Raw genomic sequence first — 19,877 nt, forward strand, 5'->3', positions numbered from 1 at the left:
GCAGAGGAGGGGTATGTACAGCAGTTACTTTAAGACAAATAGACGTTCATAAATGCGTCTCCATGAACTGCCTCGTGGGGCATTTCCTGGAATGAAAATACTCCAGGAGCTCAGCTGCATCACTATTGAACAATCACAATAAAACCATTAGCACTTTGACCGCCATTATAATAATACCTGATGTACTTACCCCTTTTATGGAAAAATAAAAAATGGGATTTTTAGCAAAATATATTATAATTCAATGAAAGCTATTTTTGCTCCATATGTGGATTCTAGTAAGAAGTTGTCATTCTTGTTGGTCTCCAGAATAACGCATGCTACATTTGGCTATCTGATCATGTACATCCACATGACAATTTTATCCTATACCCTCATTTATATTCATGCTGATATATTCCTTCAGATTACTTTACATTAACGTAATTTATGAGATTATTTTCGTGCCGGCATTCAAGGATACTGTAGAGTTATTAAATCATTGTTCCTAATGGGTGACTTTATTCATCCATACAGAGGAATGTTTTTAATCATATGGTGGCCTCAATCTTTAAAACTTAATAATTGATGTTCCCTTTTATGGAATGCTTTTAAATACCAGTGATAGTTCATGCTCGTGATCTTACTGCCAAAACATGTTTATGACTTAATAGGTTTAATAAAACTTTAGCTCAAAATGGTATCTGCTGGAATGGCATCAGTAGTTTTGTGGCGACTTCTTTTCCCCTCTTCTAAAGTGCATCTACTGTTCATCAGTCTTACATCACGATGCACTGAGTTTTCCTTGAAATGATCAAAGGGGTCGTAAAAATGAAAGAGCATCACTGTGGAGGTTTTTTAAAGCAACAATTCCGTGTGCTACCTCGACATGGGTGCTATCTCTGGACATAATCCATTCCCGTTAAGGACTTGTAAGTATGAGGAATAACCGAAGGTATTCAGCTTCAAATTGACTGCTTTGGTTTGGAGAACAATTTTACATGGATAATGGGTACATGATACATGGTCAATATTCAATTCCAAAGGGTACAGCACAAACACACCATAGGATCTTGGTGAATTATTTTATGATGTAAGCTTCTTGGACCTTTATTTCTAATGCTACACTAATATAGTTCTGCTGCAATGTGTGTACAGTGTACAGTCCATGCCTGTGTAGAGATAGGGCCTGTAGTGCTATGATGATGTACTCTACTGTACCTATGGGATGATTTAGTCTACTGTATCTGTGTGATGATGTTGTTTATCTGTGTGATGATGTAGTCTTCTAGCTGCACTAGCTCACGCTCAATGTTCCTGAAATGGGGAATTGTGGGATGTCCAAAGGATTCATATTATGCAACACTGAGAAGCTGTCACTGGGGCCCACACTGTTTGGGCTGTGCTGTGACCTTTGCTCAGATGAGAGTAGCTCTGTAAATGACTCCCTGCTAATTGCCGATATACTCTCACTGAGCACTTTGTTAGGTACACCTGTACATCAGCTTGTTAATGCAATATTTAATCAGCCAATCATGTGGCAGCAACTAAATGCATAAAAGCATGTGGACATAGTCAAGAGGTTCAGCAGTTTTTCAGACCAAAATTATGTCAAAATGGGGAAGAAATGTGAAATAAGTTCCTTTGATTGTGGAATGATTGTCAATGTCAGACAGGATTTTGAATATCTTAAAAACTGCTGATCTCCTAGCTTTTTACACAAAACAGTCTCTAGAGTTTGCAGAAAACAAAAATATCCAGTCAGCAGCAGTTCTGCAGGCAAAAACGCCTTTTTAATGAGAGAGGTCACACATTACAACAGTGGTATGCAGAAGAGGATCTCTGAACACATAACTCTTCAAGTGGATAGGCTACAGCCGTTGAAGACTAATAACTAAGTCTGATAAATACCTAATAAAGTGCTCAGTGAGTGTATATTTAACAATCTTATCCACAGGCTATTATACAAAGTTAGGACAGTGACACGACAGGGAATTTGTTGTGTTGGAATCTTTCTGCTGGAGCAGGTTGTTCACTGATATCCAGTGATGCAAGTACTGTGTCCAAGAGGCCCCTTGCACATATTACAAAATGATATGTCTGTAAGTGAGATAATTCACTACTATTAAACATATTGTAATTATATATTGCTATGCATGTATCAGGAATTGTTAAATGTAACATTTACAGGAATTGTTGAAAAGTCCTCCCCATGTTTCATACATTTAGCCCAATGTTTTCTACATTTAGATAAACATTTAGCTAAATGTTTTATTCTTTTAGCTAAATGGTTATACATTTAGCTAAATAATAAAAACACTAAATGATTAAACAATTAGCTTATATATATATATATATATATATATATATATATATATATTTATAATTTTGTGGTACACCTGTGATTTCAAATATTTGTTTTTGCTATTATGCTTGAATGTGGGGAAAATGGAGAGAAAAATTATAGCGTTAATGTCACATTTGGCAACCCATACCGTACATTCCAAGCATCCCTAAGCCCAGAGATACAGCTTATTCAACCATTATCAAATTAACATACTGTTAACCACATGTTTATTAACTTCTACTGTAGGCCTTTATTAATGCCAGAGATGTCTGGATGCTCAAATTGTTCTGTTGCGGAATGTAATCAAGGAATAACTGATTTAGCCCCGTCACTGGGGAGATTTAATGAATCTGATTTAAAGTTTGTGTCATTACTGACTTGGCCTGTGTGGATCGTTGGGTGTCTTACAAACAAGTAAAGGGTGCTTGCACTTGAATTGCAAACACAGCTTGTGAACTCCCTATTGGAAACTGGCAAGTGTGATTATATTCTATAGCTCTTTCTATAATAGCACTGCGGCTGCACATCGTCTGTGGGAAAATAAAGACAATTAGCCACCCTCTTTGTAGCAGTGTTCCCTTTGAGCGCAACACCCCCAACCCCCAGTCTCCTAGGCCCCAGGAAAATTAATGGTCCAGCCACCACACTTAATTGTCTCCAATTGCTCTGACATTAATTATTAACATTTCTTGATCGTAACGTCAGTACAGGTTATTAAAGGAAGGGTGTGAGAAGGATGGGGGACACGTAGGGGGGGAGGGAGAGAGAGAGAGAGTGCGCAATGCACCAGAGAAAAGCACATAGACTTCTGTTACCCAAGCGTTTCAAAGATCCCATTACCTCCTTGGTGCAATCTAGCATGCAGGCCATAAGAGATATTGATTTCTTGGGGAAGCCAATCTCACGTCTCTGTAAATATTTTTGCTTGGTGTGTCTGGTGGTCAATTCCACAGGGAGGTGCTGTTCCAGAGGAATCCTCTCAGTGTAACCGGGGTGATGGGCGAGACTGCCCCCCTCTTTGCTGTGCTCCTTTCTTCTCTGCTTTTATCCCTCCCTTTCAACAGCGTGTTCGCTCCTATGCCCATTTCTCTTTCTATCTCATCCTCTCACTTTTTTCTCTCTTTCTCTTGTGCTCATCTTCCCTTAGTTGTATGTCATGCTCCACTTTCACTTTGTCTCTATCTATCTATCCCCTCTTTACCCTTCTGTGGCTTCCTCCCTCCGTTCCTGCAGTATTTGAAAGGGGAAGCCAGACGGTGCGGTTATGGGTGTGGTGTCAGAGGGCGACTCGGGTCCTGTGTTAATATTATCTCTGACAGCCGGGCGTCTTCCTGGGAAGTCGTAAAGAATGGCTGGAAAGAGGCTGAAATATGAAGCACTTCCTTATTTTTCTTCAAAAACACAGTCTAAAGAGTGCTGATAGCTTTGTGTGTTGATTCTGACACCTTTGGATCAGTGCCATACACCCTGCTTTTCGTTTGTGTGTGTGTGTGTGTCTGGGTTTGTATCCATGCTTTCAATAGAAATGGATGTATTAAAATTAATTGCCTGGTATATCACTGCAGAATCGCATTCAAATGAAGTAAAAATAGAACTTTCAGCCTTAAGGTCTTCCCACAAACATCTGATATAATATAGGTATCGACCATACTCCACAAACCCAGAAATAGACAACATGCAAAAAAAACGAAATACAAAAAAGGAGAAATAAATAAAAACCAGCAGTCCTTCCCCAATGCCTTCCTACTGCATTTCTTTTTTATTTTATCTTAATTTAATCTTCATTCAATAAGGACGTCTCAGGAGAAGCGGCAGAGGAAACATCAGTCCATAAAATAATAAAGGCTGTCGCTGCAGCACAATGCCAATGCAGCTTCAATCTTCCAGGCAGCTAAAGCGCATGTCACACTGGCGCACAAACACCCGTAATTCCATCGATTCTGAGAAATTCACATTTAAATCAGCACACTTAATAAAAATGTGTCAGGGTGCACATGTATCATCTCAGCGTGGTCTTATCTGCGGAGCATTCAGCCCCTCTCGTTGGCGTTAATGTATCGACGGCGTATAGTGCCGCTCCCGTGCCGTACAATCCCATGAATGCAAATGAGAGCGTTACGGGGTGAGGGCGGCCCGGAAAAAAACGCAGATAAACAACTTCATAAATTCCCAATTGTTTTCAGAACACAGTTTGAGATTACGTTTTTGCTGTCGGCCAATTTCCGTCTTTTATACAAATGTAGCGTATTTTGCCGGCTGCAGGTTAGTGTTTCTGAGTCATGCGATACATGACTGCATGTTTTAAAAGCATCGAGGCAAAACACTTTTCCATACAGTTTTACAAGACGCCGAATGGAAACTGTAGCAGCGCACATATTCTTGAAATACATTATTTCCATTCTTTCCTTTTGCTTTGCATGAATCATAATACCAGCTGTGATCACCTTCCTCCTTTCTATTTTTCCGTATGTATCCACAAAGTTACAAGTAAAACAAAGTTGGCAGAAAACACTCAAACAGCAGGATTTAAGTGTGTGTGGGTAGGCTAGGCAGTGTACTTCGCTGTACTGACCTCTGCACCACCTAATTAATATCAATTTGGAGATGGTATGTGAAGCCCTGTGCTCCCTCCACCTCCTGATTAATTTGGAGCATGTGTAATAATCTCTGTCTCCCCCCAAGAACAGGGGTCTCCCCGCGCTGTGTGCTCTCTGTCCCTGTCTCAGTGTGCAGGCCACCACGGCAGAAGCTCCACGTCACCCCGGCGCAATAAACATCAGCGCTCCTGCTACTGTCGCGCGTCCCAGCCTCCCCCACCCACACGATCCATCACATCCCCTGTAAATAAAGCCCCCTCCAACCATGCTAATTCCTTTTATCATCCCTCTGCATCGCCATCATCCATCAGCACAAGCCTACCACAGGAGGCTTTATTTTACTACAAACCACCAAACTATCAAATACCCCGCAATAAACTACCATTCGCGTTTGCTTGGTTGCTCCAGAGACTTTAAATTTGCTTTCTTTCTTTTTTTTTTTCTTCTGGCTGGTTGGGTCCCTAAACTGAGCGTGCCCAGTCGTATTTTGTTTTGATTAATTGACAAATAAGTTCTGATGTTCCAGATCTAATGTTCCTCTCGTAACATCTCTAATTGTAGCTCTACGCTAATATGTTTCTCAGAATCACTTACTGTAATTAATTGTGTAAGATAAACGCTGTGTTGGTTCACTTAAAAACATGAACGTGAAATAATCTGGTCCAAACTGCGTACAGGAAGCCGAACAAGGAAGCAGTAGGGTGTGTGTGTGTACATGCATGTGTGCCTGCTTGTGTGTGTGTGTGTGTGAGAGAGAGAGAGAGAGAGAGAGAGAGAGCGAGAGAAGGTGTACAAGGTGTACGGAGTGGTCCAGGGTGTGGGCAGTGGGTGGCTGGCTTGGGTTGCTGGTTGGTTGGTCGGGTGGGTGGGCACCAGTCAGACCCATCTGCTCATCACCTGGCCCTGGCACAGGGGAGAGGAGGTAATGATGGGGAAAGAACGCCAGCTCTTGGCAGCAGTGAAGAGGTAATTACAACGTGGAATCCATGCAGAAACAACACATCTGGATCACGGAGTTTAGCGGAGAATATAAAATATCCACTGATCAACGTGAATCCTTGGGTTTCATACAGAATATGAAACAACCGCTGGTCAGTGTTTATATACTTCTTAATTCAGCTTTTCTTGGTTATCAAGTTTTCCCACAGCTCATGCATTGATGCACAAGCTATTGATTAAGTGTCTCCTCTAGGACCCATAAACAAACAAGGCTGTTATATAAAGAAATGACAAACCAGCATGTACATTCTTAACTAAAGGGGGGTGATTTTTCTGTGTGAATTGTAGTAAAGAAAATGGCATTGTGTGCCTTACTGTGATAGATGTGGTATAACGTACAGGCCTGGTTGTGAATATGTAGCGGCTGCATAAATCTCCATTGTGTTTCTGCTGTTGCTGGTCCTTGTGCGTGGGAGGTTGTCATTGGATGGTTTTTATGGCATGAGGGATAAGAATTTCCAGCCTGTACATTGTTAATTGTACCTTTGGAATACAGCAACCAAATCCAGTTAATTCAGCCTTTAGGTCCTGATTCATTTCCGAATTTTAAACCCCCCCCCCCCCCATTTGTGCCACATTAACTAATCCGACTGGTTCCCTCTGTCCTCCCACCCTCCCTCTCTCACTCTCTCTCTTTCTCTCTTTCTCTCTCTCTCCCTCTGTTTTGCATGGTAAAGCATGCAGGGACAGGTGGTGCTGTAGTATTTTAGCAGCCCCATCTAACAGGAAGAGCCACCTTCATGAGTCTTGCTCTGCACACACTCTCTCTCACTCACTCACTCTTTTTAAATTAAGATTTTAGTAATTAAATTGATAAAAAGTCATGCCAATACGCTTCATGGTTCCAGACCTGATTCTGAATGCCACACAGACTCGCAGAGCAGAGGAAGTTCTACCTTTGATGTGCCGTTGTCTATTATTGAAAATAATTGGATTTTTCCCCCCCACTCTTTCTCTTACCCTGGACATGCTCAGTTAATCTGCCTCTCCGGGCTGGAGCAGCCGCAGGGCTGCAGCTCTCTCTATCAGCGAGCCGGGCTGGGAGAGCTGCCCAGTCTGGGCTCTTCAGCGGCGTTTCCCCACACAAATGCGGGATTGCAGCTGTGAGCCGGAGCCAGGACGGGAGCGGGGGAGAGGGGTTAGGGGCTCGGCACGCCGCTTTGGCCAGCCCCCGCCGTCGGCGCTCCGCCCTGTAATCCAGGTGGAGCCGCGGCGATGCCCGGAGCTGCAGATCCGCCCCGTCTGATTTAGAGTGACCTCTTTCAGCGGAGAGAGAGAGGGAGAGAGGGAGAGAGAGAGAGAGAGAGAGAGAGGGAGGGCGGGAAGAGAGAGGGAGGGAGAGAGGGAGGGCGGGAAGAGAGAGAGGGAGAGAGAGACAGAGCGACAGAGAGAGAGAGAGGGAGAGAGATGGAGGGCGGGAAGAGAGAGGGGGGTAGAGAGACAGAGAGGAGGGAGAGAGAGAGAAGGAGAGAGAGTGAGAGAGAGGGAGAGAGAGAAGGAGGGAGGGAGAGAGAGAGAGGGAGAGAGAGAAGGAGGGAGGGAGAGAGAGAGACAGAGAGAGAGCCGTCAGCCCACAGCACCTGGCAAACATGGAAATGAACTGAAAGGACTGATAATGGAGAGAGGGAAAGAGGCTGTAGTGATCTGGCCGCTTTCCCCGGAGACGCACACCGCCCACGTGCCGCGCCCTTACCCAGAAGGCAACGCTGTTGTCCTGTTGTCTTTCTAAAGTGAGATCAAAGCTGAGCGTAGAGGTCCGTGAGGAACACCAGTCATGCTCAGATCGAGGCAGACATAATGCGCTTTTAACTGCAAACAGATTGGAGCTAGGTAGTGTGTCTATATCCATATAGTATATTATGTACATTATATGTATGTGTGCTATTTTTGGATCTTCCAAATAACAGTGTATCTGGTGAAAAATCTCTTCTCTTTCCTCGCTTATGAACCTTGTTTCTGGTAGTTTAACTGCCTTGTCAGTTTGTGCAAAGGTTCACTGAGCATCACAGGGAAGAATTAGAAAGCTTTGGTAACACATATCCAATCTGTTCCTATTTTGGAAACAGATTAGCAACCATAACGTAATCATGCAAAACTGCTAATGTCTCCACCTGACAAAGGGGCTGACAGCCTAAATAATCTGTTTAACTCTTCACAGATGAATCACTCTGTCAACACTGTGTCATCATCAGCACTCTGTTAAATTACACTCACAAATACCAGCCGTCAGGCGACGTCTCATCAGGTCACCTTCCTTTTCTTGCCCACAGGTACATCCAAGGGGCTTCTTCTCCCAAAGACATGGTCATCATCGTTGACGTGTATGTATCCCCATGTATATCGATGTCTTCATGTCACAAAACACCCACAGTCTCTCTCTCACACACACACACACACACACAAGTGCTGCCACAGCACCAGTGCAGGGTACTAGTGACACCTGTTGTTTGGAGTTGTGCTTGTGAATTAAATGTACCCGTGCTTGGGAATTAAGCTTGGTTTTTTGTGCATTACGTAATTAAACTTATGCACAGTTTTTTTCTTAAAGGTCTTTACATGGCTGTGTTTTGTATGGCTGATAAGCCCTTAAGGAAATGCAATATACTAAAAATTGGGAACATTTATTTATTAGATATTGCAGCATATTATACTTTTGTGAAATATATTTCTCATTATATTTTAAGAAAACATTTTCATATTTGCAATATAGTCTTGTGTGTTCTATTTCCTTATGGGAAAATCCTATTCCATGAAGCTAGTTTCAATAGCACAAAGGCACAGTGTCAACACTAAGACACAGAAGTTTACTGTGACTTAGTGTAAGTGATTGGATTTCTTGTCCGAAGCACCATAGCATCCCTGTGCTCAAGCCTAGCAGTAGGTATTTGCATTGGGGTCGATGAGTGATATGCTGCTGCAAAAATTACAGACCGACTATCTGGCCACACATTCTCACAGACATGAATTCACTTATTTTTGCTTAAGTCATTTCATTTTGCTTAAAAGTATAGCAAGGAACACACAGGGAGTGAGTAAAAATACTGTGGTACCCATGTGACTTGTTGTGTGTCTAGGAGTGGCAGCGTGAGTGGTCTCACTCTCAAACTGATGAAGACCTCCGTGATGGAGATGCTGGATACTCTGTCAGACGATGATTATGTCAACGTGGCCAGAGTGAGTGAGCATGCTTCAAAGTCTACAGTAGTAGTGTGTGTAGTAGTGTGTGTGCGTGTCCAATTAGGGACAGTTGTATCACTAAAACTGAATGCCTCTGTGTGTGTGTGTGTGTGTGTGTGTCATGGTGGAAATTGGGGCCAGCTATGACATCAATGAAAGAGGTTGGATGTGTGTATGTGCATGTGTGGGTGCGTGCAATACATTTCTGTGTGTGTGTGTGTGTGTGTGTGTGTGTTTGTCTTGTATAAGAAATATTCTGGCCCCAACAGCTGTTAGATTACAGACAGAATGCTGTTGCCTTATCAGCACACAATGCAAAAGCATAGCATTGCATCCATCTTCATATCCACTTAATAATGCCATTTTAGATGCAACAACAGGGAATAATCTGTCCCTTTTAATTTTGCTCACTACTAAGTGAAGATGAGTTGCTTCTGCCACTGGGAACCAAATTGATTTATCTCTCAGCCTCTCTCTCTCTCTCACACACACACACACACACACACACATACACTCTTTCCCTCCTTCGAGCTCTGTTTATGCCTTTTTGTTGCTGTCTGTATGCTTCATTGTCTGTCTGCTTTTATGTCTGTCAGGTTGTTTCTTTCTGCCTTTCCATTTCTGTTGTACTGCCTGCTTCTAGTCAATTGCAGTTTTATTGTTCAATTTCAGATTTAAATGAGCTTCATTGACATGATGACATGTATTCATATTGCGAAAGCATTTACATATTACTGAAAACAATGAAATAAGTGAAAAAATAAAGGGAAATGGGGGGGGGGGATTTAACTAGGTATAGCTGAAAGCAATAATAAAATAATATAATAAAATAAAACCTTAGTTTTCATCTTTTAATGTAATTGTGTCATTGTGGGCGTGCGCTCTGATCAGCCAATAAGAGTGAGTTGTTACGTGGGGCACATTTCTGATAGGGTGGATCCTGCTCTTCAGTTCACAATGATGTGCTCTGCCCAGAGAAGTGCAAGTCCATTTCCTTTATCGTGTTAATGTAAGTCATAGAGCGCATGAGCGTGAGCCCACAGCATCAGATTAAATCTTTACTTCATTACAGTCCATTCAGGGCCTGCCCGTGGATATACTACATGCTGTGTGTGTGTGTGTCTGTGTGTGTGCGCGTGCGCATACGTTTGTGTGTGTGTGTGTGTGTGCACGCTTACATGCTTGTGTATGTGTGTTTGTGTGTGTGCATGTGTGAGTGTATTGGGTGCATCCATGTGTCTTGCATTATCAGCTTATCTGAAAGAAAGGCAGGTCTTGGGAAGGTCTGAATGCGAGTGGGAATGGAAGTCGTCAGTGCGCCCCTGTCAGAGTAATCACCTCTACTGCGCACACCTCGTGCTCGGCTCTCTGGACAGATAGATATCGCTCAGCGTCTGTCAGAGCCCATTACGCCAAATAAATAATAAAATGAGTAACAGTAATCTGATTTTTTTAATAATCTCTTCTTCTCTTCTTGTGGTAATTCCTTGAAGTTGCATGTGATCAGATAAGGAGGGAAAGGCACAGGCCGATCTGAGGCTGGAAGAAGAGAAGAAAGGGATGGAGGGTGGAGGGAGGAGGGAGGGTGACCACAATGCCAGCGGTAACGCTAGATCACATATCTTGCTGTGTCTCTCTTTCCGCCGCTATCCGTCGTGCCGTTCTGTTCTTCTCTTCTTTCGCCTGCCCGTCTCCCACGTTATTTACTTTGACGGAGCGTCAGAATGTTTGACCACACAGTGGTATGATGCAGAGCGGAGCGGAATGTGCACTGATCAACAGAATGACTGTGCGGATGCAGCGACACACAAACTGTCACAGACACACATGGACACACACACTCGCACATGCACACACACAGGCAACACTCACACATATACACGGGCATGCACGCACACACACACACACACACTGGCATCACTCACATACATGCGCGCACGCGTGCACATACACGCACGCGCACACAGGCATCACTCACACACACACACACACACACACACACACACACACGCACGCAGTGGGTGTGCTGGTGCAGGCTGAAGACCCACGTTGATAATCTTTCTTCATCCCTAGCCTTCAGTGTGTGACTCCCAGCTGTGAGCTAGAGAGATGGGCAAAGTTATCTGGGAAGTAATGTCACAGATTCTCAACCCTCTAAAAAAAAATCACAGTGAGAAAAGTGTAAATCTAACCTTTATTTGTCCTTTGTTTAAAATGCTGCAAATCTCTTCTAGTGAGAACTGTTGGGAACATTTTCTTTGGCTTAGTAAAGCCCCAGGGTTGCTGTGCATGGTTGCCCCTGTGTGTGTGTGTGTGTGCGTGTGTACGTGCGTACGTGTGTGTCGGTGTATACATGCTGTGTCTAGCATTTTCACTGTCACAAAGGTTAATCGAGTATGAGTGAGGTACACACATGCATACACACAAGTGGACCCATGCATTCCACATAGATACACACACATACACACACACACACACACAGGTTCACAGAGTACATGTACGCACGCGGTTCACACACGCGGTTCACACACCCGTGCGCACTCAGACACAGAAGTTAAAGAGAATTCTCCTCTCGGTGGCGTCTGACCTTGGGCTCCTGCTGCCCGCTGGCGGTGCCCTTGTGTCCGTCTCGGGGACAGTTAGTTCCAGCCACGCTCGGTTATCCAGCAGGTAATGCTGTCTTTGAGAGACTGTTAAAGCCCTAATCAACCTCTAAAGCTGAGCCACTGCTGCCCGGGTGGGTGTGTGTGTGTGTGTGCCTGCACCGTGTGTACCTGCTGTCTGCAACAGTTTCAGGGGCACCGAGAGTTGTTTTTACCAACTCAACTTCGTAATGAAGGGAGAAAGTATCATTGGCTTCAGACTCATCAGCAGGCCTTTATTGGATTATGTTTATTGGATATGCACTGCTCTTGGTAGGGTACTGTACAGGCAAACACACATATTCACAGGGGTTTTATTTAATTTACTATTTTCACAATCCACTTAGAATCCCATTTCTGCTGATCATTGATCCGATAAACATTTGATCACGGACTTATTAGTTATATTTCTGGGGGAGGTCTGCGATTGAAACCCCATTTTGTTTCACCTTCAGATGAATGAAATAACTGTTGCACTATTCCAAATATGTTTCTGATATTTTGTCAGTACTTATTTATTATTTATAGTCTGGTGATTAAATATCAACTATCATTGCAGACAATTAGGCCTAGTTTCTTTCTGGAGTTGCAGCGATACATAGTTGCAGATTGCAGTAGATAAATTAGCTGTGGGTAGTATGCAGATTGCAGGAGATAAATTAGCTGTGTGTAGCATCCAGACTGCAGTAGATAAATTAGCTGTCGGTAGTATTCGGACTGCAGTAGATAAATTAGCTGTGTGTAGTATGCAGAATGCAGGAGATAAATTAGCTGTGTGTAGTATGCATACTGCAGATGATAAATTAGCTGTGGGTAGTATGCAGACTGCAGTAGATATATTAGATGTGTGTTGTATGTAAAGCACTATTCAGGAGGGACTACAGGACTTTGTGGGTGATGTATCTGTTATCACAGCACATTCGTAATTTCAGTCGATGATTCATGCAGGATTAATGGCTCCCAGTATTAAATTGCAGAGATGAGCATTTAACGTCAGCTGCTCATTAAATGCCTTTGCATCCCACACTAACAACAATATGCTTGTAGATAGCCAACAACATAGAAACATTTCTTTCACAGTAATAGTGACTGTGACATCCATCAAAAGCATGGAGCCAGTTACTGTTATTTTGGAAATGATTTACCAAGCCTGACATAAATGTGACCCTTTCTAGTGCCTTCTCAACCCTGGCTCTTCTGAGTGATTTAATCTTTATCCTCCTTCGTATGGGTCTCCAGAAATTTATGGCATAGTTTTTTGTCAAACAGGACTATTCAGAGGACTTCTGAGTTCACTGAAGAACAGTAGGTTTTCTGGGGTTGATAATATAACTTGATAATATAATACAGTCCTATATTTGTTTATTGTGGGTTTTTTTTAATATATATTTTTTTATTATTATTCAAAAAAAGAAGCAGAGGCATACACACACGCACTGGCACACACTGAAACACACACATTATGCAAACCTGTGCATGTGTGCATCCGTACGCACTCACGTGAAGACACACAACTCACAAACACACATATGCATACACACAAATACACACACGCCAACAAACATAGACTTTGCAGATCCGAGTATATTAGCTAAAGGAACGCGAGGCAGAGGCAGGTGGGGGCAGGGAGACACCCTGGGGCCTGGTGTGAATGTGACAGACTGAGCGAGTGGAGTGGACAGGTGAGATTAGGCAGCCGGCGCCGTATATAGGCCATATTCTCTCCCCTGGTTTGCCCAGCCCCGGTCCCCACGGGGAGCGGAAAAAGGGAGCGCACCAAATGGATAGTGATGGCTGGCCCGTCTGCTCCACACGCGGCTGCTCAGCCCAGGGTCCGGGATGTCTTCTGCAGCACACCTCCTATATCTGTGCTCTTTTTTTAGCAGCCGCCTAAGGCCTGTCCTTCACATCAGCGAGCGGATGTAGCGATGCTCGGTTAAATAAGGAAAAAAAGCAGCCGAGTTATCTGAGCTGAGACAGGCGCGGAGACGGAGCGAACTCGAAAGGTGATTAGGAAAGGTGAAATGAAGAAATGTACTCCCTGGCATTTGCTGAACTCCCCAGACCGCCGCTGCCTCTGGCCAGGAGATGGGCTCCATCCTCCCCACACCAGCAGCACGTTCCCTGGGGAGGAGGATCACCCTGGCCAGTCTCCCACCGGCCATCTGGGAGGAATAGGCGTAATCTCTCCTCGCTGACTACACCTGTAGCTGAAGAACTTCCCAGCAGCTGTAGAAAGACTGGGGGAGAATTGTCCTTCAGGATAATGTTGTTGACCCTAATTTGAAACCAAAGTGGTTTCAGTCTATGACAGTTGGCTGAATGCGGTGGGTCTGCCTCACCTCCCATAGCCACATGCTGAGCCCCCTCCCAGCGCGCCATCCAGCGTGCTTCCACAGCTGGCTGCGCTGTGCTAGCATACATACCATTGGAATATTACAGCCATTCATTTTGCTTCTGTCAAACAAAGCACCATGGCTCCATTAATTGGCCACCCAGTGGGACTTACCTGAGAGGAAAGTGGCCAGCTGCTCGCCCACCATCTAACAACCACCCCCCCCCCCCCAATTCCCCCCGTCTCTGAGCCCTGTCAGGTGGTCACACACCTGGCTCACAGTCATCCATGATGTGCCTATGGTTTCATCTGGAAGCATCTCCAGGACCTGCCTTTCAAGCAGATAGAGTACGACATGTCAGCTGGCCTGTCTTTGATTCATTGCAGCTGTAATCGTCAGGCTGCTATCACCACAGATTTTGTGTTAATTGTAAACGAGGTATTCTATCATTGAAACACCTGAGTTATTCCATGCATTGAGCTCCATTTTAAATGAATCATAAAGATGAAGCTTTGTTTACTCCCAAATAGTATTCTTGGCATTATTTTTGTGAGGCTAAGGTTTTGAGGGAAGGCTAAACCTGACTTTACTGTCAGTTTTTTTTGTTTTTGTGCGCCAATAAGACAAAAAAGCTTGTGAACCATTTCAAATGTCAACTTCTGCCATGGTTTCTGTCTGGTTTTACAAATGTTTGAGCTCCAGAATATCAAAGCATTGTGAGTGACCTTCAAAAAGTGAGAACATCAAAAGGCTGATAATACCCACCAAAGTCATCGATGTTCTCAAATGTGAAGATAAAGCCAACTCTGCCATGGTGCATAGTTGGCCGTGCTCACATTCAAGTAATTCGACTTGTGTTTTGAGGTACCGCTGAAGCAACTGTTCTCTGTGAGGACAACCACTGTAATTATAGGGTTTTAGCCAGCGTGACAGCACGAAGCCAACAGCCTTATCGACCTCATGATGAGTGGTACCTGAAGTGGCTCTGCTTGGCCGGCCAAATCTCACACAAGGGGGTCAGTGATCTGAGTCATGGCTCTCTTCGTGACTTCTGTGGGTCCATCTATGCAGACAACAAATGATAATGTGACCTGAGTGATACACTCTGTGATAAGAATACGGCGAGCAGACGTCTAAGGGAGTTGGGGGTCTGTAGGGCTGATGGGAGTTTTGCAACTGAATATTCCCCTGGATTATGCGTAAGAAAGAGAAGAGAGTTCCAAGTGTTTCGAGGTAAATACTGCTATTGAAGTGCGATTGTTGCAGTCATGGGCAAACAATGGAAAGGTATGGTATTTGAGGCCACCTAATAAGTCCATGCTAGAAAGTTTGAAAAACAGGGTAGGCACAGTCAGGGATCATTGCATGATTCACACACTTAATATTCTGCATTGGTATAGTTTTGTATATTTATGACAGTAGGCTAATTTGGATTTAGATTAGAGGTCAAATAAAGATAATGGGATTCTGAGCTTTGAATAGAATACTCATATTGACTACAGCTCCCCCCTCCCTCTTTTTTCCCTCTCTATCTCTCTCTCTCCCTCTTTATCATTCCCTCTCTCTCTCAGTTCAGTGAGAAGGCTGAGGCTGTGGTTCCCTGCTTCAAGAACCTGGTCCAGGCCAACATCCGCAACAAGAAAATCTTCAAGGAGGCTGTGAATGACATGTCTGCCAAAGGCACCACAGACTACAAGTCCGGCTTCCATTTTGCCTTCCAACAGTTACTTAATGTAAGACACAGTGTAGTTCCTACCTCAGTTATAGCTCCTCACGTGTAAACTAAACCTAAATTAAAGTCTGGAAAAAACGTTGTTAATCTTTCAACCTGAACTTTCAACTTTATGTTGGCCCACACTTTTTTAAATCCTTTTTTTAATTTACCAAGACAATACTGCTGCTCTTTCTGAACATTATTTTTATTTTCTGTACATGTTTCCCAGAACCGATTATGATTTCAATTTGAACTTCAACAAACCCCTGTGCTTCCACTTAGGGCTGTATTCCCATTGATATTGAAGAGTTAATTGTGGCTTGACTGAATGTGTGGAGCGGCTGTACACAAAGAGTCCATGGCCCCTCATAACCTCCTGCCGGGCTGCACAAAACGTACTCCAGCTGTTACTTTGTGTCCTGTTTTTATTCTTTCATTGTAATAGGGCTGTTATTTGAGTTCCCTGTAGAACACTTGGAAATGTGCTTTTGCTTTCGGTCATAATTTGCGCTTGGCCTGAATGACTCTGCCAAATGAATCCTTTGTCAGACCAAGGGCATGAAACATGTGGCCTCAACTTCTACTCGTAAATCTGAGGCCTGTGATTTTTGTGTTTGCTTGTTTCCCTCACACTATGACCAGTATATTCTTGAAAATGATTGTAAATTATGACAAGCATTTGTACTTTTAATCAATTACAAATGTAATTCCAAGCAGTCTCCTGACGTTAGATTTTAAAATTGGTAAGGGTCTGCGTTGTATCTACAGCTGCTTTCAATTCCAGTGCCATTAGGGTGGAACAGATTTGTGAGGAAAATAGCAGCCAATTGGTTAATGTACTAAGCTGGCAAGTCCTGTTCAACTGAAGGAGAAAAAAGGCATTTTAATCTGTGTCCACAGCAATTGAATTGAATAATTGGCTGTGGACCCATAATAAAAGAAAAACTGTTTTGTAATGATATTATTTATCTTTATTAGAATCTTGTCAGAGTGACACTGCGCTAGCCTGCATATCAATGCACCAATCACCGGAGCCGCTTCAATTGAAACTGAAGCCACTGTCGGGAAGCAGCCATTAAGACCAGACATGAATGATAAGGAGTGAGATATGGAGGGGACTTTACTTGTCCTGTCAGGAGGCTGAAGCGTACTTTCAACACCAAGTTTGATTGCTTCTTCAAGCTTTTCTATATGCACATAGTACTTTTCCAAAGCGCATATTTCTATTTCAGACTGCTCGCTTGAGCAGCAAACTGAATCTGGAGCCGACAGCTCACATCACTGTCCACCAAACTGGAAACGCAAATATCCTTACCCCAGCCACTGCTGGCCACTCTAATAACACATAAACACACCAAATGCATATATACATAAACAAACAGGAGCAGTCAATCATTCATACACACATACACAGAAGTACATGCACACACGCACACACACTACTTATTATTATTATTTATTGTTATTTTCTTCACCCTCTATCTCTCTCTGAAACACACAGGATAGCAATTACCCACGAGCAAACTGCAACAAGATGATCATGATGTTTACAGACGGGGGTGAGGACCGAGCACAAGACATCTTTGAGAGATACAACTGGCCCAACAAGACGGTCAGTCTGTCCTTCTTTCTGTCCTTACTACTGTATCCCAGATTCACTCCAACCCTATTCATCATTGTTAAATTTATTCCCTGAATTGAGGGAGTTTTGCCACCGCATTCAGAAGTGTACTATCTGAAAAGTTATTAACCCAAGCCGTCATGTAAGGTAAACCTAGTTTGGTTCTCAACCTTCTTGTTTCTTATCCTTTATGGAACCAGTACCTTTGTCCTGTACTTTGGGTGCGTTTGATAGAATCTTGAAAATTCTCACCCCATCTTCAATCCCACCCCTGCGTCTCACACCTGTTTCCTCTCACTCGGTTCCTTCTCTGTCTGTCGTTTATTTCTGTCCTGTCCCAAACCCTCTTGCTCTCTATTAAGCAGCCTTCTCTGTGTTTTCCTTTCGTGTCTGGAAAGCGAGGAGATTTGCTGCTGGTGTTAACAGCTCTGACCTCACTGCTAATTAGCCACTTAATCATCAGAGCTTCCGTATGAACAGCAACAGTCTTCTCTCCTTCACTTTCTGTTTTCCTCTCTCCCTCTGCTGTCCTCTGTCTTTTGCAGCTTGTCATCTCTCATAAACAAGTGACTGTCCCCCGCCCCTCCTCCCCTCCTTCACTCTCCAACTTTCAACTGCTTTTGCCAGTAGCCACACTCCCTATCAAAATTTTTTCGTGAATCTTCCATTTCCACTTTCCGTTGTCTCCTGCTTTCGACTTTTCTTACTAACAGCAGTTTTGATGGGCACACCATCCGATGGGTAAACTTCCATCAGAGGGGGTGACTCCAGGGAGAATGCTCTATCTCAGGACCAGATACAGGGGCAGTCTGCTTTCAAATTGTCATTGACTTTTTCAAGAGAGCTTAAAATTCATTTCAAGCTCCAATTAGACATACATTTTAAATAATAAGGATGAAGCAACTCATCAATAATCTCACCTTGGTGGCCCCAAAGGGAACTTCAGGAGAGAACATTAGGGGATGTGTCTGCAGGATTCACTGTGATTCACAGTCACATCACATAACTTGGATTTTCTTTGATCTCACACCTCAAGGATATCTCAGGTGTCTGAAGGATGATTTTGCTTTATCATTAGCATTTAACATACCTGATTGGAGCTTGAAATTAGTTTTAGGCTATCTGAAAAACATATTTGAAACTTGTCACATAGCCAGGGAAGAGAGAACTGGGAATTTTCGAAAAACCAGGAAATGTATGTTCGTATGGATAAACATTCTAGGTAGATGGTGTGAATGATTATCTCTTTGTGCTTGGACACCCTTGGTTAACCCCAGGAGTTACAAGAGCACTTCACCTGAAAGCTGAGGTTGGGTCACACAGTGACAAACAATCAAATGAATTGAGTCTCCCCTGTTGTCATGTGTGTCTTTTGAAGGCACAGAGGTCATACACACCCGCTTAAAATTACACTTTTTTTTAAAAGATATTTTTTAGGCCTTTTTCAGCTTTATTGGACAGTATATAGTATAGAGAGACAGGAAGAATGGGAGCGAGAGAGAGGGGAAGACATGCGACAAATGTCAGACGGTCGGATTCGAACCGCCGACGTCACGGCTCGCAATGAGCATGCGGTCAGTGCTCTACAGCTTGCGCCACCGAGACACCCCTAAAATGACACTTTTATGTGGATTGTTTGCATCAATGTTTTTTGTATCATGGCATTGAAGATATAATCAGAGGCCACTTGTGGGTTCCTATTGCAGTGTCACATTGACCTTGCCCTGTGCCATAAGAAAGTAATAAATTCCCTCTGTTAACTCAAATGTGTCTTCACCTGGTGAATCTCCATCTTCCTCATGGAGACTCCTCTGCCTTTTACTGTATCATACTGGTTTTTGCTCTCTTTCCTTCATTTTTGGAGACGTTTTGGCATGACAATCATGTTGTGTAGACAGAGTGTAGTAACAAGTAATGATGTTCTAATTTCTCAGGTTTCCTCTGTTTCTGCCCTATCTTCTTTTCCTCCTTGTCCTCTGTAGCCTCCAAGCTCAGTTATCATCATCCCCTTGTGGCTCTCTATCTTTCTATTTCATTATCTCATGTTCTATTTTCTGCTCAATATCTCTGTCTTATCTCTTCTACTTTCTATGTTCCTCTCTCTTTTTAGAGTTGAATCCTCTTCCCATGTCATATGCTTCTCTCCTTCTCTTATTATTTTAAAGAGCCGGTCGATCTTGATTCAAATTCAGTTTAGTAGTACAGCTCTGAGTCTAGTAGAATGTGTTTGTGTTAATGTTGAGTTAATGTTGTTGGTTTTATTGTTAATAAAATCTCTGACCCTCTGACTTTCTAGGTGCGAGTGTTTACGTTCTCTGTGGGCCAACACAACTATGATGTCACCCCCTTACAGTGGATCGCTTGTGCAAATAAAGGTAAGAGGTTGGTGATGGCTACACTGCATCCCTAGACAAGACAAAAAGCCTTTACTACTGTGCATTGGACAAAGCTGTGGTAGAGAACTC

General features: G+C 43.3%; 1 protein-coding gene across 1 annotated transcript in view; it reads left to right on the forward strand.

Annotated features, from left to right (window-relative positions):
* Nucleotides 1–19,877, forward strand: part of cacna2d2a (calcium channel, voltage-dependent, alpha 2/delta subunit 2a) — a 245,439-nt gene that overhangs the window by 188,783 nt on the left and 36,779 nt on the right. The window contains 5 exon segments of the mRNA XM_061256915.1: nucleotides 8,193–8,243; nucleotides 8,997–9,096; nucleotides 15,649–15,810; nucleotides 17,293–17,403; nucleotides 19,709–19,787. Of these exon segments, the coding sequence (XP_061112899.1) occupies nucleotides 8,193–8,243; nucleotides 8,997–9,096; nucleotides 15,649–15,810; nucleotides 17,293–17,403; nucleotides 19,709–19,787 (503 nt within the window).

Source organism: Conger conger, chromosome 10 (assembly GCF_963514075.1).
Source record: "Conger conger chromosome 10, fConCon1.1, whole genome shotgun sequence".
Taxonomy (NCBI): Eukaryota; Metazoa; Chordata; class Actinopteri; order Anguilliformes; family Congridae; genus Conger; species Conger conger.